Source organism: Malania oleifera, chromosome 8 (assembly GCF_029873635.1).
Source record: "Malania oleifera isolate guangnan ecotype guangnan chromosome 8, ASM2987363v1, whole genome shotgun sequence".
Classification (NCBI taxonomy): Eukaryota; Viridiplantae; Streptophyta; class Magnoliopsida; order Santalales; family Ximeniaceae; genus Malania; species Malania oleifera.
The window spans coordinates 88,378,727-88,392,131 of NC_080424.1; the positions used below are offsets into that span (position 1 = coordinate 88,378,727).

At 37.4% G+C, this 13,405-nt stretch overlaps 1 protein-coding gene across 1 annotated transcript; it reads right to left on the reverse strand.

The window, feature by feature from the left end:
* Nucleotides 1-748: 748 nt before the first annotated feature.
* LOC131162796 (uncharacterized) lies at nt 749-12,194 on the reverse strand. Its single transcript, XM_058119397.1, has 3 exons — nt 11,739-12,194; nt 1,069-1,178; nt 749-992 (listed from the first exon to the last, which is right to left on the reverse strand). The coding sequence occupies exons 1-3, from the start codon at nt 12,192-12,194 to the stop codon at nt 749-751; spliced, it is 810 nt and encodes a 269-aa protein (XP_057975380.1).
* Between the last annotated feature and the right edge of the window lie 1,211 nt (nt 12,195-13,405).

The window sequence follows — 13,405 nt, forward strand, 5'->3', positions numbered from 1 at the left end:
GATGGATGATCGAGAGGGAGTACTGTATCCATGTTCGGTTTACCAAGGGAAAATCAAAAGGTTCGGTCGATCGTGGGGAATATATGATTACGCGTTAAAACTACGTAATTTGGCATCTTAACCCGGGCTTTACGATTTATATTTTTAATTAAATGTCCAAAATTGTCCAATATTTTAATAAAGGGCCAAAATCATCATTCTTGAATTTTATTGCATTATTTATAAAGTTTTGTTAATTTTTTGTTGCAGGAAAAATCTCGGAAACTAAAACCAACACTTGTTCGTATTTCATGCATAACATTTTTGTTCGAGCTCCAATCGAGACGATTCAAATTTCTGGGGAAAGAGGAAAGGATTATCTACAACTTTTGTGTTTTGAGTTTTGTGAGAAACGGGCTCTAGAAAAGTAAGATTTGTGATGAGCAGAGAATGAAAAAAATGAAAAAAAAATAAAACAATTCGGGTCGGGTTGGACAAGTCAGGTCGTGGCTTCACAGATCCTAGGGCAGCGCATCCCCCTTCCCTATATATTTTTTTATCTTCTTCTTCTTTCCCGCAGGCAGCTCGAGGGCTCCCTATTCTCTCCTTCTCTTCCTCTTCTCCTTCTTCTTCTTCTTTTTCTTTTTCTTCTTCTTTTTGTTATCTCCTTTCCCTTAGCTTCTCTCCTTGAACTCTCTCTGGATTTCTTCTGTCTCTGTTCTCACCTTTTCCTTCTTCCTCTGCTCTTCTCCCGTTTTCTCTTACTCTTTTATTCTCTCAACTCCCAGCTCCCTGCTCCCTGGTCAATCTCCCTCTTCCCAAATTTCCCTCTGCCCCTCTGCTCTACTCTCTGCAACCTCTCAAAGCCACAGCAGTCGTGTGTCTTCTCCAGCCCACGAACCAGCTCCCCCCTGCTGCTGGCATACCAGCACAGCCACGAGATAGGCACACCAGCGCCGGATCCTCTGCCTTTCCTTCCATTGGAGCACCAGAAACTTCTCCTCCCAGAACTACTGAATTTCAGCCACCAACAAACCAGCACCGCATGGCCAAGCCTCCTCTGCAGCAACACCAAAAAACCGAGCATACCAGCAGGACCCGAGAGCCCTACCATCTTCCACAGCACCAGCTCCGGCCTCTATCACAGCACCACATCTCCCCGAAGCAGCCCCGAGCCCTCCTTCAGCTTGCGACAACTCCTTCCAGACAGCCACCCGGATACAGCCAACCTACCCTTGCCATGGCCGCCTCTCTCTCTCTCTCTAAAAAATCTTTTTATTTAATTTATTTTCTTCTCTTTTATTTTCTTTATGTTTTTCTTTTGTTTTATTATTATTATTATTATTATTATTATTATTATTATTATTATTATTATTATTATTATTGTTATTTGCTTGGATAGTATTTTTAAATTGTTAAAGTTTCTTTTAGACTTGATTACTTTTGGGATCTTTATTAAAGTAAGAATTTTTATGGGAATGTTTAGTTAGGTCTCTATTTTTGCTACAATTTTTATTTATTTATCTATTTGTCTTTATCTTAGAAATTAAATTAGTTACCCTTTTAAAGTTTAATTTTTGATTGAAGCTCGATTAGTTTAGGGTTATTCTTACCAAAGTTCTCATTTTTATTGTGTTCCGTTATTGTTTGCGTATCTTAAATTGTGATGTTGATTCGTAATTTTTGGTCCATGTTAAAGATTTGGTTTTTATTGCATGCCTGCATGTTTGGTTGAGTTTCCATTCCTGTGTGTTTTAATTCCATATTCTAGGTTACCATCCTTAGTTAATGCGTGCTTTGATGTTTCCTTGAGTAGGTTAGGGTTTCCTGTTTTTATTCTTTAGTTCAATACATGTTAGTTTTATGACTTTAATTTGCGTGCTATTTAATTTGTTAAAAGTAAAATCAAACAATTTTGAAAATCCGAATCTGAACCGAGTTCAGTACATTTTTAATTTCGATTGGAAGAATGTAAAATCTGAGATTAAACACATTCCCTAAGGAGACGATCTAGCCCTTGGGCTTAATATTACACGATAGAACTCCTATACTTGGGATAGCTTCTGAGCTGCTCATTTTTCGAGTGAGTCAAGTTTTTGGCACCGTTTGCCAGGGAATGTTGTTCTTAGTCTCAATTTTGCGTTTTTCCAGTCATTTTTATTAGTTTTATGAAAAAGAAAAAAAAAAGCATAAAAGAAAAACAGAAAAAAATTTTGAGTTTTGAAAAAATGGCTGCACCTGCACCGTACACGATAATGGACTTTTTGCAACTTGAATATGCCACTGCATCCTCTTCCACTGTTTTGCCTTATGACGAGCTTAATTTCATGATGCAGCGTAGGAGGACGTCATTGCTACTTGAGTTCTACGGGTCGGAATCTAAGTGCCCTTATCAGCACCTAGCAGAGTTTGAGTTAACCTGCAATATGTTTTTCTCTTATGCTAGAGCTGATGAATCTATTCAACTAAATTTATTTCTTGCTACTTTGCAGGATAGGGCACTGATCTGGTTTCATTCTTTGAGACCTCACTCTATCACTAATTGGTCTGATATGGAACGCGAATTTCTACATGCATTTTGTCCCTCACAGAATACTCAATTTTTGCAGGAACAGATTCTTAATTTTGTGCAGCAGGATGATGAGACATTTCGAGCTTACTGGGAGCGATTCAAGGATCTGCAAAGTACTTGTCCACATCACGGGTTTGACTCATGGAGGTTAGTTGATTGTTTTTATACTGCTCTTACCCCTGATTGCAAGAACTTTGTCTAGACCGTGTCTACTGAAGAACCTGTCAGCGAGGATCTAGATCAAGTATTATCATTCTTTGATTACTTAACTAATAATGTCCCATAGTGCAACACACGATACACTCAGGCACCCATGACTACACACCCTATCAGCACAATTAGTGGTGGTGATGCATATGAACCACCAAATAGCCCAAACAACCCTCCGCCTCAATATCAGCCACAACAGATCTCTCCGAGCTATACGTCGTCAGACCTTTTCGAGGATAGCATAACACAGATGGCAAACATGCTCCAATAATTCATGCAAACTTAAGTCGATCATAATAATGAATTGCGGGATACCATTAATGCGATAAGCACGCAGTTGGACATCTTAGAAAACGAAGAATTGCCCGTGGAACCTCAGCTTAGTCCTCAAGAGTACTAGCAGCCACACCAACAAATACACGATGTTTCTTTTGAGACAGTAGAGGCCACCACTACTTTGAGAAGCGAGAAAGAATTTCCTCAACTTGAGATGCTCATCGTCGGACAACCAGTTGTCCCAGCACTAGAAGTCACGGCTGAACCAGAAGAGGTCAATGAAAAATCAGAGGAAATGGGGCTAGAAGTGGAGCAGTTAGTTGATGAGGAGACTGATACTCATACGGACTACCAACTTATGGTACCTAATACTCTGAGCTCAGAAACCATGAAACCATCACTCCGGCCTGAATCAGATGCTAAGGAGCCTAGTGTGGAGGCAGACTCTTACAATGGTATGATGATATGTACACCCGATAAAGAGGGTGACCAGTCTGGTGAGCATAAAATTTTCAAAGAACCAGGTAAAACCTTTAATGTTAATGCTTCTGAAGAACTACAGGTAATTATTCCGATAACTTCCTATCACACATTAGTTCGTAAAGAAGCAAATTTCCTAGAAATGATGTTGAATAAAGACCCTTTCTTGTCAACACAAGAGGGTCGACCTTCACACAAATTGTTTGGTATTTTGACACGCATTAATTTATCTGAGGTTGATTTTCGTGCAGGTATGAAGACTGATCCACTGTGGCAGCTCAAATTTGAAGACCCGCCGATGCAATTTATAGACCTGTGGCCACCAGACGAAATTCCTCCTAAGCCTCCGCCAGACAATTGTGATGTTTTTCTTTCCCTTATTGTCCTTTTATTTTATCTTATTTTATTTTTAGTTAGTTTTTAGAACCATTTTCTCGTAGTTCGATTTTTGTTATTTCGCCACTCAGGTAAGCTTTACTTTTCCCATGCACAGTCCTTTCTATTTCCCCTATGCTTTCACATTGAGGATAATGTGCCACTTTAGTTGGGGGGGATGAGCATTCGCATGTAACACTGTGCACGTATATGTACCGGGTTTTATATTTCAAAAAAAAATCAAAAATGCAAAAAAAAAAAAAAAAAATAATCAAAAAGAAAGAGAGAAAAAAAGAGGAGCACTAAGGAATTACATTGCATTGTGCCATGCTTAACATTGCGTATACCTTTCACATACTCGCGTATAACTTAAGAATGACACACTTGAGTCAATCATGCATAGTTTCTCTTTATATGATTTTATGACTCCATAAAGAATTGATTGGTCATACATTCGTGTTAATCTGGTTATATAATTTCATGTATTTACACAGCATCTCAGAAGGCTAAATAAACACATTCACGTGATTCATTGCACTTAGGGTTTCCTGTGAGCACTGAGAGAGCACCCGTGGCGACTATGACACTTTGTGAGATATCCTTGAGCTATTTATCGTCCGTTTGAGCGATAATATCAAATAAGAGTTCATGGAACTCAATTCTCTTTTTCTGGATGATTCTTTTGTACACTAGTCTATGTTTTGATTTGCTAGCCTAGAGGTGACACCTAGTGGGGAGATAGAAACCTAGGCCTTGTAGCCTACTCAAGATGTGAAGGCTGAGCCACGCCTAGAGATAGACTTAGTTCATGGACCACTATTCGAGCTCAATTCCCATTGATGGTATGAAGATTACAAAAGAAGTGTTAATATTGTCCTTATTGCTCAAGAAAAGACAGAAAATAAAGAATAAGCAAAAAAAAAAAAAAAAAGAATAAGCAATACACATGTGCATGAAATGAAATATCAATGCCGGCCCAAATACATATCACAAAAAGTCAAGGATGACACATATTTTCCACGTATTATGATTCTTCAACCGATTAATGCCTCAGATGCATTCACGACAAGTTTGTGAGTAAGTTGATCTAGGGTGGTCTCAGTTGGATATGGCGAGTAGGTGAGAAGATGCTAAGGTGAAGGACCCGACACCTCATAGATAGGCTAGATCCTTTCCAGACTAGTCCACTCCATATACTTAGCGTTGTTCCTTTTAATATGTGAGATGTTTGATCGCGACACTCCTCCTCACATCTTTCTTTTCTAGTTCATCCCAGATTTCTTTTGCAGTCTGACATGCCACACACTCAACAAAAATATCAGAATCTAACGCAAGATACAACATGTCCATGGCATTAGAATTAATCATATTAAAGTCATTTTCATTTATTTGTGCACATCTTCCTTTAGCAGTCACAAGACAGATCCTCCAGTCCATAGATTTCAAAAATATGGTCATTCTAACTTTCCACGTGGTGTAATCGACACAACAAAATAATGGAGGACTGGAAAGTGACTGTCCCTCGCTGAATGGGGATACACCAAAGTGAGCCATTGCGATCTTTTTGCAAAAACGTTTAAGTCAAGTGCAACGAGGCTTTGATACCAATTGTTAGAATTGGTATATTCCTAAGAGGGGGGTGAATTGGAATTTTAAACTTTTCTCTTAGGTTGAACTAGATGTTAGCTGAATATTACAACCTAGGGTCTTTCTAAGCAATTCCAAATACGCTGATAATTATAATATATAGAAATTTAAATCTAGTGCATCATTCACATAATAACATACATGTGCAATAAATATAAAGTGGGGAAATATGAACAAACACACGATATGTTATCGGGGTTCGGCCAACTATACCTACGTCCCCATCTCTAGCTCGCAAGCTCAAAGATTCCACGAATAGCTCACTTAAGGGTGGAGCGGCACCGATTACAACCAGGTCAATTACCGCAGGACTGACCTCAACTTTAACCAAGTCAAATAGTAGGGTAATGCTCAACCTACACGCCTTAACAAGATGGCGCACCTAGTTTTCCTAACCGGGTCTAAGCCAATCCAGGACTATTCCAGGGCTAGTCTCCTTCTTCAAGCCCATGCTTGGAAATACAACAAATTTTGCAATCAAATTATATTGGTACAGTGATTATACTTTCGTGTAAAGCAGATATGTACCCAAATATGCGCAATTACATACATCACAATATGATTTAATATGTAAGCTCAGTGTGGTCCAATATTTCAACTTTCAAAATATTTACTATCAGTGTAATGAGTACATGAGAGTGTTAACCAGTATGATCTTTGTATCACAATATGTGTTCAATCTAATAGCTCACACAAAGATACTACCCAAACAATATATACGTATATTTCAATCAGCAAATTTTCTTAATCGTATGATGCTCTAGTAGTGTATATATTTGGTTTGCAAAAGAATATTTGATCTTTGTATTCAGCAAAGGATATGTAATTTAATGAATATTGCAGCAAAGATCAATATCACAAACACAAATATCTTTTCACAAATATATCAATATAAATCACGTAAGATTTTTTAGTATGTTTTGGAAATGATTTTGCAACCCAAAGAAAAATACAAGCTTCCTCAAATATTGCAACACAAATGCAATACTAAGAAGCTTAAGCAAGTCTTCTTAGGATAGGATTATTAGCAAAAGCCCCCTAAGAACACTTAGGTTTAGCTCTCACAAAAAATTGAATCAATCAATCAAGAGTGGGAGAGCAAACCTATTTAGATTAACACTCAATCAACTTACATAGCGTTTAATCAGTATAAGAAGGTAAGTAAGAGTGTAGGAGGCTCAAAAATGAGTATTATAGGTTTTTGGATTTTCAAAGAATTCTCCCTAATCAAATCAACTAATCTCTTGCTAATCTTAGCAAATGATGGGCTATATATAGACATTGGAAGAATTATAGCCATTAGGATATGTAGGGTATTATTAATATTGTTTAAGATCATTTTAACACTAATTAACTCTATTTAAAAATATTTATCCGCGGTAAAAATTAGGGCAACCCGAGTGGTCCAGTCGACTAGAACCATTTTGGTTGACCAAAGTTCATATGGTTCGGTCGACCAGGACACTTTTGGATTGGAAACTTAGTCAAACGAAAGTGCCCATCCAAAGGGCAATTTTCCATTTTTCAAAGGTTTGGTCGACCAGGCCATTTTGAACTAAATGGTTCGGTCGATCAGACAGTTAGGACTTCTCCTGAAGACCCTTGGTCGACTAGGTAGTTGGTATTCATTTTTGTCTCGGTCATCCAGATGGTTTATTTGTTGACCTCAGGAGATTTCGGTCGACTCAGGATTTTGAACTGCACTGGTTCAGTCGACCGGGGACCTTGGTCAATTGTTAACCCAGGCCAGTTTCGATCGACCGAGGTAGAATAAACTGTAAAGGTCAGTCAACCAAAAGTGCACAATGTGTGCATTTCGGTCCTGTTATGATCCACTCAAACCCTAATGAAAGGACTAACATTCATAGGAGCAATGGTGAGTGTCCTAAGGTCATTTTTGGGTCTTTTTAAAGACACTAAAAAAATCCAGTGTCATTTTTAAAAAAGGATAAACCCTAAGGTCATTCTAAGGTCATTTTTAGTTTACAGTTGATTTGAGCTTACCTATTAGATCATGCATGTGATGTGTGTGAGCTTATTACAAACCAATCCCTATTTACTATTACAAACCAATTACACAACTGAATATATTACAATTGAAAACAAGAATTGGTCTTCAAGCTTTACTTGCTTTGTGTCTATCTCGATCTTAACAATTTTAGTTCTTGCACAAAACCTCAAACACCAATTAGATACAATGAGTATTTGTCATAATCAAAATCGGGCATGACCTATAAGGTTAACACCTTTGGACGACCAGTATTCAGGTGTAGAGTCCCGAGTCTTTGAAAAATGGTTACTCCATTGGGGATGATTAATGAGGTGTAGGGTCTCGTGATGCTTTGGCCGCTTTAGTACTCAGGTATAGGATCCTAAGTCTCTAGAAAAAAAAATAGTTAATTTGTTGGGGATGTTCAATCGGGTCCGCGGTCCCAAGATCCTTTGGATGTTTGACTACTCAGGTGTAAGATCTGAGTTTCTGTTGATTTCTGGAGTGTAGGATCTCGAGAATTTATAAGATGTAGACCTCAAGGACTTATCAAATGTAGGATTCTAAGAGTCTATTGATCACTCAAGTGTAGGATCTTGAGGACTTCTCACATGTAGGATTCTGAGAGTCTACTAAAAGCTCGAGTGCAGGATCTCGAGGATTTCTCAGATGTAGGATTCTAAGAGTCTATTAATTGTTCGAGTGTAGGATCCCGAGGACTTCTTGGATGTAGTTGAGAATCTTCTAGTTGTTCAAGTGTAGGATCTCAATGATTTTTCAAACGTTGGATTCTGAGAGTCGGCTAATTGTTTGAATTGATGATGAATGCTCAGGTATAGGATCCTGAGAGCCCTATGAATTGCTTAATTGACGATAAATTTTTGGGTATAGTATCCCAAGAACTTGATGAATTTTTGAATTGAAGATGAATGTTCGAGTATTGGATCCCGAGAGCCTGATGAATTGTCAAATTGGAGATGAATGCTCGGGTATAGGATCCCAAGAGCCTGATGAATTTTCGAATTGGAGATGAATGCTCGGGTATAGGATTCTGAGAGCTTGATGACCTAATTTGGTCCTAAAGGTTGGTGCCCTAGTTTCAAAGTTGATGCTAAAATTTGGACTAAGGTCAACTGCCCCAGTTTCGAAGTAAATGACTTGACTAAAACCTGGGCCAGTTGCCCCAGTCTCAGAGTAGATGGGTCTATTTGTACCTGGGTCAGTTGCCCCAATTTTTTAGTGAAACATGGATTGCTTAGACAAGGATGACAAGACAAGTTTGAACGAATGATGTTATGTGGTGTATGTATGTTGCTACTTATAATGCTAGAATGCAGGGATGCATGCATGTTGTTTGATATGATACCAAAACATGGGGGTATGTATGCATGTTGCATGATATGACACGTATGCATTCTTCTTCTTCTTCTTCTTTCTTTTTTTTTTTTTAAAAATGCAAGGAAATGCATGAAATGTATAATGATGCATGAACTTTCTTTATCCAACGTTCCTATAATCAACAACACACTCTCTGATCTTGACCAGATTTTCAAATTCCAAATCCAATATTAATGCCCATAAATTAGCTCTCTTGAAACTCCGCCTGACATCTTACCCCAATCACTTTTATTTGTCATGTTTTCAACTTTTACGTCTGATAGGAAAGCACTTAAATTGGCCCCACTAGAACTTAACATAGGATCTGCCCCTATTGCATCTATTTAACACCGATCTTGGCCATGTTTTCAATATACACTCTAATATGAGAGTTCTGAGCATGGAATTTGCCCAGGTTAAATGCATCTATAACCGCTTACTGCCATGTTGTTAAATTCATCTTGAATAAGCAAATCTATGAATCAGTTCACATGAAACTTATCATGACATTTGCCCTAGTTAGATTGTCTGATTCTACCCACATCGTACATTCCCAACGGGGATCTTTCTCTACCAGAAGCATATACTGGTGATTCTAAAACTCTTCAACTATCCATACTTTTTTCAAGCTTGGAAGAGAAAGAAGGTTTTTATTTTTTTTTTAAATGAGGAATGATAATGCAATTATGATATCAACTTGTTAAATCAAAAGGTCACCCACACAAAATAAATGTTTTACCATATTCCAATGGTATTACAAGGAAATTTCATATTAGTATTCAAAAGTCATATGACATTGATGTTAATTTACCAGATTGAATAACTGATCTTCTCTTTGACAACCCCAATTTTATCAAGGGCTACTTCTCCTCTTTTGTGTTATCCTACTGTGAAACCACTAGCAATCTCTCCTTTAATTGTTGCTTTTAGTTTTGTCAAATTCAATCCATGTTTTTTATCTTAAGATGGTCTTTAAGACTCGGGAGGAAATGTAGGCTTAGGGATACATGTTTTCAGAAGATCAGGAAAACTAAGGCCCAAAAATCTCATCTCATAATAACATTTTCTGCCCTAGTTTGAGTTAAGGCACTTTGCAAAATATTGACCGAACTTGTTATTTGAACGAGATGCCTACGTACATATTTAGGATTAGGTCATTACATATTTTAAACTCAACATTGACTTTCACAAATCATTTAAGACAACAATGTATACCAATCTGGTCAAGACTTTCATTTGGACCGTAATGTAGGCTAGGGGTATAGGTTAAAGAAAGAAAGATTTAAATAAGGCTCAAAATTTATTAATCTCATCACAGGTATTCGCTAGTCAAAGATCACATATGAATCATATCCCTTATTTTTCTTTCTTTCTCTTTCTTTCTCTCTCTATTTTTCCTACATATTCTTTTTTTACTACACTTTTTGCTTTTCCTTTCATGAAGGACATTTTAGAATTTTATTTGAACCTCATTTGGGACTGATCTTTTTAAAATTGCCCCAATGTGGGGTGTGATCCTTTGACGGGTTAATCAAGAATTAAAATTTTTTAAGCTCAAAAGGGCTTACAAGGGATTTCTTTTTTTCCTTTCTTTTGGGTAGTAGAAAAATGGCCTGTTATGTTTTTGGTAGTGATTATTGTACCAAATGACTCGCCAAATGCTAAGACACCCAAACCCAAGTTAAATTTTTGGTGAATTGACTTTTAAGAAAAATTAGTTTAACAATCAAACTCAAATGGGTTAACAAATGGTAAATCAATATTTGGTTCTTTTTAGGGATAACTGGTTGGCCGAAGACGGTCATCTATCATTTGATCAAACATGAATAGCGAATTGACTTGAAATTCTTAGCGCAACACATATATTTTACTGAATTCCTTCGAGATTCTTCATGAGTTTTGATACTTCTTCGCAACATCTGAATTCATAGGGTGAGGAAAATTGTTTCATCTTTCGCTACTTCCGCATCCCAGATTAGGTTTTCAAAATTAACATAAGTTTCTGGCTCATGAATATTAGTATTATTGTATTCCTTATTTTTGCATGAAACATCAACAAACAAATTTTTTGGCAACTGAACTCATGATACAAGTGATACGGGGAAATGCATAATTCATTTTATTGATGAAATAAAACAACGGATTACAAAAGGAAACATAATAGTAAAGAAAACAAAGACATCACATGAAGAGGATTGGATAGTTGAAAGTTCGCCAATTCAACATTTTTGCCTCTCTGGTTGATAGGTAAACCATTGATTTAGGCTATTTATGGATTCAACATGATCCATATATGATATATTTCTCTACCTGAATTCTGCTTCTAGATCTTCTTACAACATATTAACCATTTCTTTCCTCGTGATTGGGTAGAGGATCACTCTAGATCCCTGGATGCTTATCATAAAAAACCAACCAATCGGCATCCCTCAATGATTATGCCTTATGCTTAAATGTCTAACAGTGGTCAATGGTGTGGCCTAGAGAATTAGAGTGATACGCACACCTAGCATCCGGGTCATACGATTGCGGTAGGGGATTTCGTATGGCTACTCCAGGGATAGTTGAAATGAGCCTTCATTCAAGAAAATAGGGGAACAATTCCAAATAAGACATAGGAATTGGTTCCACCTTATTAGGACAATTTCTCTGTATTTGAACATTTTTCTATGTCAGCGTAGGCCTATAGGGGACAAATTAAGACCATATGCCTGAATGCGCTATCTGATTAATGGTGGGTCTACAAACAAGATTTTTCTTGGGCCTCTAGTTCTGGCCTCTCTGATAGTAACATCCTTGAATCATTTGGGCTTCAAATTTTTCTTTGCCAACCCATTTCTTACTTGAATATGAGTCTGGACCTAAGCCCTTAGCCTTGCCTATCTTGATGTCTATTTCAATCCTTTCCCCTATCGACACTATGTCCACGAAATCATGAGGGGTCACCCCTAGAAAATGTCTGAAGTATGGCTCCTTCAAGGTGCTAGCAAATAAGGACATAGCCTCCCTATCTTTTACTGGAGGGCTCACTTGGATGGCCATGTCCCTCCATCTGTACGCATATTCCTTGAACGTTTCGTTAGGCTTCATTTCCATACTATGTAGGGTCATGTGATTAGGTGCCTTTTCAGTCACATGGCGGTACTGAGCTATAAAAGCATTTTCCAGATCTTTCCAGGTGCAAATTCGAGCTCGATCTTGCTGAATATACCATCTGATAATTGCTCTAGTCAAGCTATCTTGAAAGTAGTGCATCATCAATTTCTCATCATCTGAGTGTGCGACCATTTTCTAATAATAAAGGCACAGGTGGGTCCGAGGACAATGGATTCCGTTGAATTTTTTTAAGTCCAGGACTTTAAATTTTGGTGGTAGGATCACCTTCAGCACTAGGCAAAGGTCATTAGGATCCATGGAGTCGAATGTGTTAGCTTTACCGTGATCCCAAGAGGAGGGGTGAATTGGTATTTTTAAAATTTATCCCTTAGGTATTCCTCCTAAAAACAATATGTTCACAATCCTACGGTCAATCTAATGCGAATAGTATAAATATATCAGAAATTAAATGACGCAGTTTAATTAACCACACAAGCACCAGAAAGCAGTAAATAAAGGGTGACACGCAGATATGTTATCGAGGTTCGGCCAACTGCCTATGTCCCCGCCTTGGCTAACTAGCATAAGGATTATCACAACAACTTGCTCACTTAAATAGGTGGAGCGACACCTATATAACCAGGTCAAATTACCACAGGGCTGACCTCAACCTTTACACCAATCCTTACCGGACTGGATTACCGCCCCCTCAAGCCACGCTTGGAATCTCTCAGATATACAACCAAAAGGTACAATGTATGGGTGCTTTCACGTAAAGCAAACTTGTACCACAAATGCGCACAATATCGCATACACCACAGATGATTTAAAATGTAAGCTTTGTGTGATTTAGATATTTCAACTCTCAAATGTGTTTTCTATCAGTGTAGTGAGCACGTAAGAGTATCAATGACAATCTGTGTATTTCAAAGTGTTTCAATCAAATGTGTTCACACAGAATACCAAGCAAGCCTTAAGAATATCAATCAATAAAATATCTCAATCACATGAATATGTATATGCTTGGATTGCAAAATAAATAATCTTTGTATTCAGCAAATGATATAGATTTGAATGGATATTGCCACAAATATTAATATAACACACACAAATATCTTTTCACAAGAATATCAATATGAATACCACAAGATATTTGATTACGTTTGAAAATAGTTTTGCAAGCCAAATGCAAATACAAACTTTCTAAGTTATTACAATGAGAATGCAACACTCGGAAGTTTAACAAGTCTTCTTAGGATAGGCTTATTACAAAAGCCTCCTAAGAATACTTTGGTTATGCTCTCGTATGAAAAATCAATTCAAAGAACTTTAAATAATGAGAGCAAACCTCCAAACAATATCACTCAATGCACTTACAAATGATACAGAAGGATAGAAAAGGT

Excerpts from the sequence above, each read along its gene's own strand:
- LOC131162796 (XM_058119397.1), bottom strand. The coding sequence starts at position 12,194 with ATGGTCGCACACTCAGATGATGAGAAATTGATGATGCACTACTTTCAA. Across the intron at positions 1,179-11,738 it reads CATATTCAAGTAAGAAATGG|GAGTTGTCGCAAGCTGAAGG; the intron begins GTTGGCAAAGAA and ends GCTGTCTGGAAG. Across the intron at positions 993-1,068 it reads AGGGCTCTCGGGTCCTGCTG|TAGTTCTGGGAGGAGAAGTT; the intron begins GTATGCTCGGTT and ends GCTGAAATTCAG.